At 42.4% G+C, this 13,523-nt stretch overlaps 1 protein-coding gene across 7 annotated transcripts in view; it reads right to left on the minus strand.

Moving 5' to 3' along the window:
• inpp4b (inositol polyphosphate-4-phosphatase type II B) overlaps positions 1-13,523 on the minus strand; it is a 145,755-nt gene that overhangs the window by 1,926 nt on the left and 130,306 nt on the right. For 4 of the 7 annotated variants that reach the window (XM_085781507.1, XM_085781524.1, XM_085781540.1 and 1 more), the window contains 2 exons: positions 12,669-12,823; positions 5,860-6,056 (listed from right to left, as the gene is read on the minus strand). In XM_085781507.1, coding sequence (XP_085637633.1) covers positions 5,882-6,056; positions 12,669-12,823 — 330 coding nt within the window. In that variant the 3' untranslated portion in view covers positions 5,860-5,881. Of the gene's footprint in view, positions 1-5,859; positions 6,057-12,668; positions 12,824-13,523 lie in introns of those variants that run through there. The other 3 variants (XM_085781515.1, XM_085781562.1, XM_085781551.1) reach the window with 1 other exon arrangement.

Here is a 13,523-nt window from a genome sequence, read left to right on the forward strand (position 1 = left end):
CCTGGCTCATTTACGTATTTAGGTTTCCGTACCCTCAGTCTGTATTAACTCATTTCTGCTAATGCTCCAGTCATTTATCAAATATGATGTCTCTACTTGAAAAGGTAATGTGGGTTGGGACAAGAGCCAAAGGGTTAGATTTCCAGATTCATGACAGGACAACTCTACTGCAACTGATATGCCCTTGTAAAAGGAAGTGAACTTCTTCTATTGAAACTGACTCTGGGTGTAGGAGCATAGTTGCATGCAAGGTGCAGCAGCTCATCCACACTGTATGAAAGTGATGACAGTTTAGTTTCTGCTCGAGTAACAGCTGTCATCCACTAGATGAACAGTGCAGAATAAATCCAGTACACTGGAGCCAAGTTAATAAAGACTGTTCTGTTGCTCAACACTGACAACATGTAAAACCTCAACCTCGATGATGAGGGGAAAAAATACCTTAGATATGAATTAGCTCATGTGTGATTCATTCTCAACAACAAAAAAATACATTTTAAGCTTCAAAGATGTGTTTTTGATGCAGGCTGTACAAGTCCACACAGCATACAGGAATGAACTGGAAATACTGACACACTACTACAGTACTTATACATAACACTATACTGTTATACATAACAGATGTCTCTAGCCATCCAATTTGTGGAATCTGATCCCTCATCAATGATGTTACATAATGAGATAGAGATTATCCTAGTTCAAGTTTACAGTGTTTCAAATTCATCTTAAAATGCATTTAATTCATTCGATGAACCACATTTACAATTCAAAAACTTTTTTGTAATGTTTTGTAAGTGGAATAAAATAAAATAAAAAACTGGACCACAACACAGTTTTCAGATCACACCCGTTGATATACTGTAAGGTCTAATCGATGTGTGTCAGAACAAAATCCTAGGAATAAGGCTGCAACATAGAAAGTGTCCAAGAGCCCTGTAGCCTCAAACATTCAGAAAGGGAAGACTTTCTTTTTAGAGCCTCAGTCAGGAAGATACTGTAACAAACAACCTAAAGGTCTCTGTGAATAAGCATGAAAAGGATAATCATCAGTGCAGTTCATCAAGCTAGAAGCCATAAGAGATTCCCAACCTCCCTTTAGGGAATTTGCTGAAAAGGCACCAGGACAACTCTACGGAGTATAATATATATAATATTATTTCTGTCAGGACCACTATGTCAAAATAATATTTATTTACTTGCACAGTTTAATTTGGCGGTATGGTACTGTTCTGGGACCCCCTGCTCTTCCACGCGCTTGCGTGGAAAGCCTGAGGCAGGAAGAGCACCTTCCTGCCCTTCACGAGCCATCATGAACGGCATAAGCAGGGAGCGCAGCAGCAAAGAAAACCCAGACAGAGCAGAGCAACCAACAAGATACAATGACAGGAGGAGCTGGGGCGGAGGTGGGTTGCAAAAAAGCCGGCAGAGGAAGCAGCAGCAGCAAGGGAGGTGACGTCGGGCTACAGCAGTTTAAACAGCGCGCCCTGAATGCAGTTCCCCAATAGGGGAGTCAGCTGAGCCATCAGCTGACCTGCACAGGTGAAGACAGTTACGCTGTGCTGATTAGAGCTTGACGTCATGGCCTGCCAGAACTAACGCTATACGCTTAATTTCTGTCAGGACCACTATGTCAAAATAATATTTATTTACTTGCACAGTTTAATTTGGCGGTATGGTACTGTTCTGGGACCCCCTGCTCTTCCACGCGCTTGCGTGGAAAGCCTGAGGCAGGAAGAGCACCTTCCTGCCCTTCACGAGCCATCATGAACGGCATAAGCAGGGAGCGCAGCAGCAAAGAAAACCCCCAAAACAACCACACCGGCAAATCCTGGAACCTCTGCTAAGAGATGCCAGGAGGCATCTAGAATGGAATTAATTTTTGCCTATAAAATTTAATAGGGAATAAGCCACACGCTACCTCTTAACAATAATAATTTTTACAATAATAATAACCATTATTAATAATAATAACAATAATAATATTAAATCAATTATTTACAATGAAAGGCTCATAGCTTTTTGTGCATCTAGAATGCTCTATTGACAGGCGCAGTAAGGCAAGGCAATTTTATTTGTATAGCCCGTTTTTACAAACAGTTTGTCTCAAAGGCTTTACATGGCATCGTAACAACATCCTCTGTCCTTAGACCCTCACATCGACTGAGGAAAAACTCCATGGAAAACCCTTTTAACAGGGAAAAATCGGAGAAACCTCAGGGTGAGCAACAGAGGAGGGATCCCTCACCCAGGACGGACAGACGTGCAATAGATGTTGTTACGGACAAGAAAACAGGGAGCAAAGAAAACCCCCCAAAACGACCACGCCGGCAAATCCCTGACCCTCTAGCAACAAGAGATGTCAGGAGGCTATTTAAGTTGGAAACAAATGTAGCCCATTTAAAAGGAAATAGACGAACCCCCCAAAACCCGCAAAAGGAGCTGCGTCAGTGAATAATTCAATGCCAAATATGATTCTGTATTATCGCTATGGAGGTTGAAACCCAGCGCAAATTAAGAATAAAGCAAACCGTTCCTTGTGTGACGCTCCGACCGCGTGGCAGCATCGCTGGCAAACAGAAACTCCACAGCCCCGGAATCAGCCGTCGCCGGTCAATGGAACAGCTGTGTGTGACGCCGCCCCCACCTGCCAGGTGAGAGCCCCGACGGAGAGAAGGAGCCCCCCCTCCCCCGTCGTCGCAGACGGCGTCCTCCGTTCCAGAGCTTCGCTGAAGCCCCATGACACGACACCGCGCCAGCCGCCGCGGGTCCGCATCGTGGACGGGGCGACGACATCGGGAGCAGCAGGGCGAGCACGAACACAACCAGCGATCCTTCCCTCATGCGGGAGCCCGTCTTGCAAAAAAGCCGGCAGAGGAAGCAGCAGCAGCAAGGGAGGTGACGTCGGGCTACAGCAGTTTAAACAGCGCGCCCTGAATGCAGTTCCCCAATAGGGGAGTCAGCTGAGCCATCAGCTGACCTGCACAGGTGAAGACAGTTACGCTGTGCTGATTAGAGCTTGACGTCATGGCCTGCCAGAACTAACGCTATACGCTTAATTAAATATTATAATAAGCAAGATCCTCTGGTGTGATGACAAGATGTTTCAACTATTTGGTCAAGCACAAAGCTTCACCTCATCAATAGCATCCTTGACAATCACGTGGTGGGGACAACATTGTGTGGTGGGGATGTTTTTCTGCATCAGGTACTGGAAGACTAGTCAAGACAGAGGGAAAGATGGGATAATGAAAATAATAAAACAATCCTGAGTGTAAATTTTTCCTCAGGATCCCAGGTTTGGTTAGATTTGCATTTAGGCTAAGAAAACACAGGAGAGGCTTAAGGAAATTGTGAAAGTTTGGTCAATGTATTTAATGTGATTGTTTCTTGTTTGACTCCACAGTGAGCTATGTTCATGTACCTACAGTACACAGAAAACAATGTAATGTTGTGACTAAACAAAAAGAGACAAGAGCCACAGTAGAATATTTCAAAGAGATGAGGAAAGATCGTCTGTCAACTGAAAGACAGAGAAACACCAAAGCTGTAGAAATCCGCAAAGTGAGCACATCTGTTATTTGCAATAGTGGAACAAGGTTCTTACGGTATATACAAGACATAGTATGTAACGTGAGTAAAGTCACTACCTTGACATGTTTTGACTGGAAAACAGACAATATGAACCTTTTGACATTGTTATTGGCAATGTCTGTTTTGAGCAATACAGTTGTCTGAAAAGCTGTTCAGTCTCTTCTGTTGGTTACCTCAAATGTCCATGTCCTACATCAGCTGCTCTTATGATCTTTTAAGTTAAAGGACAAGGAAGCAATATTCAGCATGTTTCCGATCAGCAAATGAACAATAGACCAAAACCAATAATGACCCATTGTTCATTCTGTATTGTTAGTGTGTCCAAATTGTGTATGCCATGAAGCCATCAGTGAGCCAGACCATTGCATCGAGTTACTTCTCTCATTATGATGGAATGAATGGACATTCAAGATTGTGTCAATGCAATATATACTGTAAAAACTCACTGGTATGGAAAATGTGTGTTAATCTGCAGGTGAATTTAACCCTGCACTGTTTAATACTGTTTGAAGGACATTTACTTAAAACTAGATTATACTGTATCTGTCACTGTTCATTTTAAAAGATGTTTCTGACGCTTATTTTGTGATGGGGATATCTGGTGGTCAAAATTAAAAGTTTGATTTTGAGAAAACTTTTCCACTGTAAATTGTTGAGTATTCAGTTAGTATGAACTTAATAATAAAAATAAATACATCCATTGAGCCATTGGCTATAGCTCTGCGACAAAACAATGAAATATTGGGGATTAACAGGGGAGGGCAAGTGCATAAAGTCTCATTATATGCGGACGACCTTTTGCTATTTATATCAGACCTTGAAAATTCAATTCAAAATTTGGCCTCAGGTTATAAAATCAATTTTACATAGAGTGTATTATTCCCCATTAACAGAAAAACATTGACGATGTCCTTTGATTCATGCGAAACAGGCCCCCTAACATATTTAGGAGTCAAGGTAATGCGCCATTACTGTATAAAGACCTTCTCAAACTTAACTTTAGACCACTTATAGATCAAGCTAGGAAGGATACCAATCGCTGGTCAACGCTTCCATTATCTCTGGCCGGTCGCATTAACTCAATTAAGATGGTTATTCTTCCAAAATGTCTATACTTATTCCAGACAGTTCCCATTTTCTTGCTGAAATCATATTTTAAAGAACTAGATAAATACTGTATATTAGCACATTCATTTGGGATAAGACTGTACCATGTGTATGCAAATCTGTCCTGAAGAAACACAAAACAAATGGCAGTCTATTGCTGCCAAACTTTTTATATTACTGGGTGGCCAATATTCATAAAGTGACGGTTTGGTACAATACTTTTGTGAAAGGGGAAGGTCCAAACTGGTCTCTCATGGAACAGCAGGCATGTTCACCATCTATCTTGTGTAGCTCATTACTATTAGTGGTGGGGGCTCGGACAGACAATCCGACTGTGAGAAGCACTCTACGTATATGGACCCAATTTCGTAAACACTTTGGCTTAACGGAAGCTTTGGTGTCAATGCCTTTTATTGCCAATCCCCTTTTTAAACCCTCTTTGCTAGATTCAGATTTTCAGACCTGGTTTGGGAAGGGACTTCACTGTGTAGGGGACCTATTCATCAATGGACTGTTTGGCTCTTTTGACCAGTTTGTGAAAGAGTACAACCTAGCAAAGTCCTACTTGAAATACGCAATTTCACATATTTTCCATCATTTCCACACAAACATTTAACCTGCCCACTTGATGAATGTCTGAAGCTTAAGCCTCACATACCAGGCTGTGTGTCTCAGTTATATACATAGTATCTTCCAGGACATGGAATGCAACTCTCTCCACCATCTGAAAGAACAGATGGTTCTCTTCTCTCCTTGTCTTTTCTCTTTGCATGTATCTGCACATGGGTTGACTATTGAAAATGTAACAAATTGAAGCAAAAAACTAGTTATGTATGTATGTATGTAGTATATTATATCCGATGCATACAGGAGATGGGATCCATGTATGGCATTCTTGCAATTCTATCTATTAGCTCTCTGTCAGTTTCAATGGTTTTGTTTTTTCTCACTATAGTTTTTTTTGAAAACCTAATAAAAAACAATTTTAAATAAACAAATACATTTCCAAATTTGTTGAACTTCCAAAACAAAGTCCTCAGCAGCTGCACAGGGATTGACTTTCTGCAACAACTCTAGTTACCCCATAACAGGAAAGCCAGTTAAATCACATTAATACCACTCAATAAAGAATAAATTGCAAACACAGAAAGGGGAAGTGAGTAGAGATGGCATTGTCAGCAATTTATTGATATTTTGCAAGCAGAAAAACAAGACTTAAAATGAGCCACACAACCAGTAAGTGGGAACTAACAAGCAGCAGGGCAATGGGGTAAAAGTGTCGTGACGCCGGTTTGTTCTCTGTCACTGCGCCGGCCTCAGGGTCCTCCCACTGCCCAATGTCCCCCTGGGTCAGCCGACTGCAGGGGTAGCCCATCAGAGTGAAACAGAATGACCAGAGATAGATCAAAACACTACGTTGTTAGTACAAGTCAAGATGCTGTCTGAGTGGGTCTTCTACCACACATTGATCACTTGAGAGCCCAATCAGGGTGGTGCCAGAAGAACCACTTAGACAGAGCCATTAGTACAGACTTTGTAAAGAGCCACAGAGAAGCAAGCAGTGATGGAGCAGAAATGTGAGAACCAGGCGCATGAAAAGCTGCACTATAAGCCATGTGATGAAATGACTTGACTGATTCAAGATGGAAGAAGGAGGCATGCAAAGGTAAATGAGAATTGAAACAGACGAAGCTCCATGTATGAAACACTTTCATCCCATCTAATCAAACTACCAACCACTCATTTCAGTTCACCACAGTGATGCATGCTTATGGTGCGGTTGAACAGGTTTGTTGTGGAATGCGTTTGCCCTCCAGCTCTCCAAGACTGACACGCTGCTGGCAAGACTAAAAACATCATTATCAGAGAGTGAGCTGGGTTTCCTCGAGATAATCAGCTCCCTTTGACGAGAGTAGGGGTTCAGTGTTCAGAGACAGTGCAGCACTTAATACACTCACTCCCTTCAGTGCAGTAGTGGCAGCATGCATAGGGGGTATCACATTTCATACATGTTCTAACTTTAGACACACTAAAGTGAAACGAAATTTCGTTCTATGCACACTGTGTATTTTGAATGACAATAAAGTAGCTATTCTACTAATTATGAATGACAATCCAGTTTTAAAGGTCAGAGCTCCATGTAAAAATCGCATGGGAATATAAAGGCTCTTGACAAGACGGATAAGTAAATGTCTGTAGGTTTCAGGTGAGTCAAAGAAACAGCATGCATGAAATACCTGATGGTTCGACTGACGAGAAGAATAAACCTGATTAAAAGACACTATGTAACTGTAATTGTTTTTGCATGTTCAGAACGGCACGTTATCAGTGCCAATGAAAACTGCAGGCTAATTAAAGTAGAACTCAACAATAAAAGGCATTAAAATGCTGCCAAAGTTGTGCACAAGTGTGTGTATCAAGTGCAGCCGAGTACACAGGAGAGTAACAATGGCGTAAACTAGTCCAGCCTGTTTATTTACCAACATGAAAGCCTCCCTTCCTTTGTTCAAGACAAACAATGAACCAATTCTGGTAAAAAAAAAAAAAAAAAATCAGTGGAGAAGTTGATGCAGCTGCAGCTGAGGCTGTTCTACACATAGATGCAAACTGTGACTTTCCACTTGTAAACATTTAAAGCAGATATCAGTGGAATGTTTTTGTTAATATAAGTCCTAAATAGTCCTATTTTCCGTCAGCAATCACTTACATGAAGTATTTCAGCCTAAACACGAGTCTCTCCGTCACTCTGCTCTGCTGTAACCCGAGGAGAAAATTTTCCTTGTGGGATACAAGTGTTATCCAATGAGGAGAGAGAACGGCATGAAGGGCTGTGTGTGCAGCCAAGGGATGCGCGTGAATGTGGTGACGTAGCACGAGGACCAATTGATGCCTGACAAGGGCGGGGGCTGCTAACTCATGGTGCGTTCAAGGAAACTCGTACTTTGTGTTTTTCCTTCCTGTGAAGTCATACCAGTTCGATCTGGTACGAGTTCACGGGTCGGAAGTTACGAGTGGCCGTTATAGGGAACTTTCACAGACAACAGGACGGTAAAAACACGAGCTACGGGTTACCTGGAACGCTACCAAGTCGTAGTTGTGACTTGAAGCTGTAACTTACGGTTTCAAAAGCCTGCCTTGAACACAGCATTAGCCGAAACGGCCGTGCCACTGATATCTGCTTTAAGTCAATAAAAAAAAAAGAGTGCCTATTAAATCCAAACAAATTCTGGCAAAAGGCGGTCACCTATTTCTCAGCAAAAAGACAATATTTGCCAATTTCAAAATCAAGATGTTACAGTCAGCTACTTCTTCGACATCTATCACATGTTGAATCTTTTTTTTTGACAGCTCTTATCTATCTAAGGTAGAGTACCGTCACAGAGGATGGAAACTCAGATGGTCAAAAAGGATAACTTCATTTTGCCAGGAAGGAATCACTGTAGATTATTGGAGTGCACTCAACTATGATTAAACAAAACCTTAAGCACACATTTTACAAGCAAAAACTGTGGATGCAAATACAGTCATGTAGAGGTACATTGCATTCCAACAATGAACTACTGTGTGACTGCAGCACCTGTGCCACTGCTGTTTGACACATAGAGTAAACTCAAACATTTGTTACACACTTGTACTCTCACTGGTGTACACTCCCTGGTGAGTTATGGAGTTATGGTCACAGTCGTATAGTAAATATTGAATTTGTCACTTTTAGTGATAAACAATTTGAGGGCCATTGTTTTGCTGTGTAGATAATACCATGAATGCAAAGTTAGTATATTAATAGAGGGTTGCGTTGACTACTTGTTGGGCGTCTATAACATATTCATCAAATTGATATAAATATTATTTTGAGATGCGATCAAGGTAACAACTCCTCCATTTATCTCTTGTGCTCCCCTAGTGTTCTCTGTTTGTTCTCCCTGTCTCTTTCCTCTGTGTCTGCCGGTGGTGGGCGGTGCTCTCTCTCTCTTTGCAGAGGCTGTGGGAACCCCGGGCACACCCACATCCAATCTGCTCATCAGCCACAGTACCTCTACTCCACTCCATCCCACTACCACGCCAGGTTGTTCCATGCCGTCTGTGGTACCACAAGGCCCTCTAGTGAGCTCAAGGTGGCGCCCATCTTTCTTACGCCTCAGCCACTGCTCTCCACTTCTAACCCCGCAACTCAGTTCGCAGTTCTCTGTTGCTCTCACCACTCCTTCAGCCTCCCACCCTTCAAAGATCCTTCCAGATAAAACTCACCCTAAACCCTGCTCTGTTGGCAGCTTGAGTTGTATCTGCTTTGGGGTCCAACACTGATCCTTGTAGCAAGTGTGACAGGTAACTAATAAACAGCAAATTAGTTATTGTGGAGCTGTCACCAATTCTTAATTACTCTGGCTTGTTGCCAATTATTTCAACTAGTTGAGTTGGGATTAGTTCTCATGCACTGTATTCGCATCTTTGTCTGCTAACACGGTTGCCATCAGCTGGAGTAAACAGGCCACCATACTGGTATTTCAGATGTGCACTTTACCGGTCAGACCTTATCAGATTGAGACAGATGGAGATGTTTACTCTGCTGGTAAACACAAAGGCAGCAGTGTCAGAAACAAGCATGGCTGCCTTTGAATGTGCAAGAGAAGGCGGTGATGGTGGAGGGAACACATGACGATGTTTACAAGCTGGGAGCAATCAAAATGCTTTTCATGTGTGATGGACGGAGTCAGCAATTGCTCAAAGATGCAGGTTGTGGGTGCAGGTTAATGACGTCTCTTTGAAAGGATCACAGAAGTCCAGAACTAAGCCACTACTAAATGTTTGGCATCATTAATTTAAGAGTCAGTTCACTGAAATTACAAAAAACATTTCTACATGCTCTCATGCAGATAGTTTCGGTTTCATGTTATTTCAAGATATCCATCTGTAAAAATGAGTGTGCTCAATGAGTGAACTCATGCACACTTCTGAGAAGTCGTATCAAAAGGTGCATAGGAAAAAACCAGAGCATATCAAGAACAGAAGAAATTCCTGGAAACTGTTAACTTGAATAAAGTCTTTAATCCTGGACAGAGCCAGGATTCGGTCTTTAATCTATATATATATTATATACTGCATATATAGACCGAAAAGTTGCCTTGTCCAGGATTAAAGTTATACAAGTGTGCGGGAATTTCATCTGTTCAAGATATCCATCTGTAAAAACATGTCGCCAAACCAACATGTTTATGTCCAAGAGAAGATGTTTACGAAAAAAGTATGTCCTGGCTGCTATAGCTACTCAACAGATTTAGAAGAACCACTTATTTCATAACCATTGATTTCTTAAAGAGAAACTATGCAAGTCTGGTCGATTTTCCGCTGTGTTGCTAACCCTCCTCCCAGCCATGTGCATTTGTTTACAACAAAGCTGGCAAGAAATCAATTAATAAAGTGGTAAATAACGTTACATATCATATGACATATACAATGTTACGTGTATATTTGTGTAGTTAAATCCATCATAAGCAAGAGATTACAGGTTACGGGGGTGTTTGTGTCGCAGAGACGAGAGCTGGGAGACCGGGGCGGCGGCGCTGATCTTACAAGGTTGGTTTTCTGCCCAGAGATTCAATAAATGACACGCACGTGGAAGGCAGAGAGCCTCCATTCTCCCTCGTTACAGTATACTCACCGTCATGCCAAGGAAGGGTTTGGAGAACTTTTGGAGTCATAAAAACGCTTTTTAAGTTCCAGGGGGGGTCCGGCTGGCAACAGATTTTCATATAATGGCGGCGGATAGTGCTCACTTTTGAATCGTCCAAAACACACACTATGAAACATCCAAATACCTCCATAACGCTCGTCCGTACTGACCCAAGTGTCCTGAAGCCGCAACATGAAAAAGTTGTTTGGAAAAAATGAATTTGATCTCTGTTTTTAGCCTCAATGTAGCAGTAGCTCCCAGTGGCTCTGTTGGTGTTTGTGCGCAAGTGTGACATTTGCTGCAAGATGTTAGTTCATCATTGTAAACCATTGGATGTACTGTATGATGTAAACATGGAAGAACATCTCGCAGCAAATCTTGCGTATGGGCACAAACATCAACAGAGCCACTAGGAGCTACGATTCAAAAGTGAGCAATATCCGCCACCATTATATGAAAATCCGTTGCCTGCCAGACCCCCCCAGAACGCCAAAAGCGTTTTGATGACTCTGAAAGTTCTCCAAACCCTTCCTTGGCATGACGGTGAGTAGAAAATTGGTGAATTATCGTTTCAGTATCCCTTTAAACCATCACAATTAGTCCAAAGCTGTTTAATTAAAGGATCATAGGGCAGGATTCGTGAGAAAATACCCATGCGTTTTTCGTTTTTTAAATAATAATGGGTGAGGAAGCGTTCAAAACCAAAAAGAACGAGCCCACCCGCGTATCTCTCCATTGCTCTGAACGGGGTCTGTGCTGCAAAATGCGCTGCAATTCAGGGGGTGAATTTCGCGCGCTGGCCGGCGGACCTGACGTCAGCGCGTCCACGACTGCCTTCGAATGGATCAATGGAATGGATACAGAATGGAGTGGCGACACTCCCCGTTATATCAATCGCTCTGAACCACGGTGGATCCAAATTACTGTTACTACCAGCAAACGACCCAGCACAACTGAAAGGCCCCCCCGCCGCCGCCGCCACTCTCTCTCCCTTCACACACACACACACAGCAGCAGGCAGGTCACTAACTTACACACTCTCTCCCTCATCACTACTGTCTTATTATTAGCCGTTAGCCGCAGCTAGCGGTTAAAAGCCGACGTTATAACTTTAATAACGTTATCAGAGGCAGGTGGACAAACGTCCTCTTTTGCCCGGACACGTCCACTTTTCATGTCCTGGCCGGCGTTTCCGCGACGCGTCCGTTTTTGAATGAAATGAAATCATGAATATGTCCGGTGTTTATTGGTTTTCATGGGACCGCGGACCCTGACAGATGCGGCCCGACACCCGGACCCGGCGCGTTAATTCTCAGTACCGGCCCGTAGGCCTACATGTAGGAGCCCATACAGATCCATGCATTGGAGCCCCCTGCTGCAGCACAGTGAAGAGGCAGGTGTGTGTGTGTGTGTGTGTGTGTGTGTCTGTGAGAGAGAGAGAGAGGTAGAGAGAACCTACAGTAAAATACCCCCCCCTCCTTGAGAGCAGATAGGAAAGACTGTAAAGAGTAAAGTAAACAGTGAAGAGTCTGTGCGCGCTCCCGTGCCGGTGGCTTCGCTGGTTGCTGTAGTTACGCGCAGCGGCCGTCGCGTCACTGGCCGTTCTCATTAATCCTGCCCTATGATCCTTTAAGGTAAAAATGTAGCATAGTTAAGATACAAATCCGGCATAGTTCCTCTTTAATCAAACTTTTATTTTTGTGCTTCAGTATGTGCGTTGTTTCGTTTCAAATTGCTGGTGTTTCTCTTATTTACATGCAATTTGATTCTTTAGCAGTTCCCAGTGACTTCTCTCTCTCCCTCCCACTCTCCTGCTCGGCATATTTAGTTCATTCTCTTTCTCGTTCAGGCTGGCTTGTTAGACTTTGTGTAACAAGAATTACTGCCTTAAGCCCTAGGTTGGCATTAATACGCCATTCCACTCATGCTCTAGGTTTACACCCTGTTTGGAAACGGTCTCGAAATCTAGCAACAATGTGCTAAAATGTCAACACTGCAGGGTGTAAACACAACTCTAATCGAACACAACTCTAATTGAAACTCCACCCCAGTGGTGTTGCATTTGTCTGACCAATGGTGGAGAGGTGAGCAGCAGGTCAGTCAGTCAGTCTGTCAAAGACATGACTGATTTTTAGGGCTGGTCTTACTGCCACAGTCTAGCCAAGAATGTTTTTTTTTTATTATTTTATTATTTTTTTTGAACTGACTCATCAAATGACTCACAATAACTGGGAGTGGCTCGAACAATAACTTGCACCCATAACATTTTTGCAGCCAACTACTTTCATTACTAACTTACCTCCGCATACAGTCCAGAGCACGGATGAAGAAATCCTTGCTGAGCTGGTGTTCATCACGTAGGAGGGCACACTGCTCTAATGTGACAGACATGGATGTCCGGTCTTTGGCACTTTTACAGCTGGTGAACCTGATGCCATTTAATCTTCGGCAGATCTGGAGCAAAGAGAAGAAAAATATGCATGCAGTGTTTATGGCGATCATTAGTGCAAACTGTTCCTTCTTTTTGTAAGTAAAAATGATTTAGCTTGTAAAGACATTTGACTTGTTTTACTTGTGCACTTTAAATAGTTTCAAGGTACATGTACTGTAAGGATAATTTTTTATTTATTTTTTTAATCACAAAATGCAGTTACACATCTCAGGTACAGAATTATACAGTTAAGTTATACCTTAAATCATTATCCTATGAAATAACAATTTTGAGAATCATGTATCATGAAAATTACATTTAGGTTTGTTCACATGTAGAGATATGTTTATTTAGAAAATACAATGTGCACCACTTTGGTCAAGGATGAAGACTAACGTCTCTAGTGCCACCCACAGGTCAGAATTTAATGTGCTTAACTATTTGATTTAAGACCAATACATGTAAAAAGAAGGAAACTTCCATCAGTCTCAGGGGGACTCTGTGTTTAGTGTTACTTTAGACATTAGCATGCTAACATGAAAAAATAACTTGGTGAAAAGGTGTGTGTGTGTTGAGTGGACTTGGGCCTATCCCATATTACAGTATGTATGTCCAGATGTTTCTTATACTGATATTTGTTTGCATGCTGGTTATACAATTTACCTTACTGCAGCTCAACAGACAGAGCAGCTAATGCAGCTGTTAACTCTTGGTGCTATAAAA

The sequence above is a fragment of the Trachurus japonicus genome, chromosome 1 (assembly GCF_045865225.1).
Source record: "Trachurus japonicus isolate A0001 chromosome 1, Traja_1.0".
In the NCBI taxonomy this organism is placed as follows: Eukaryota; Metazoa; Chordata; class Actinopteri; order Carangiformes; family Carangidae; genus Trachurus; species Trachurus japonicus.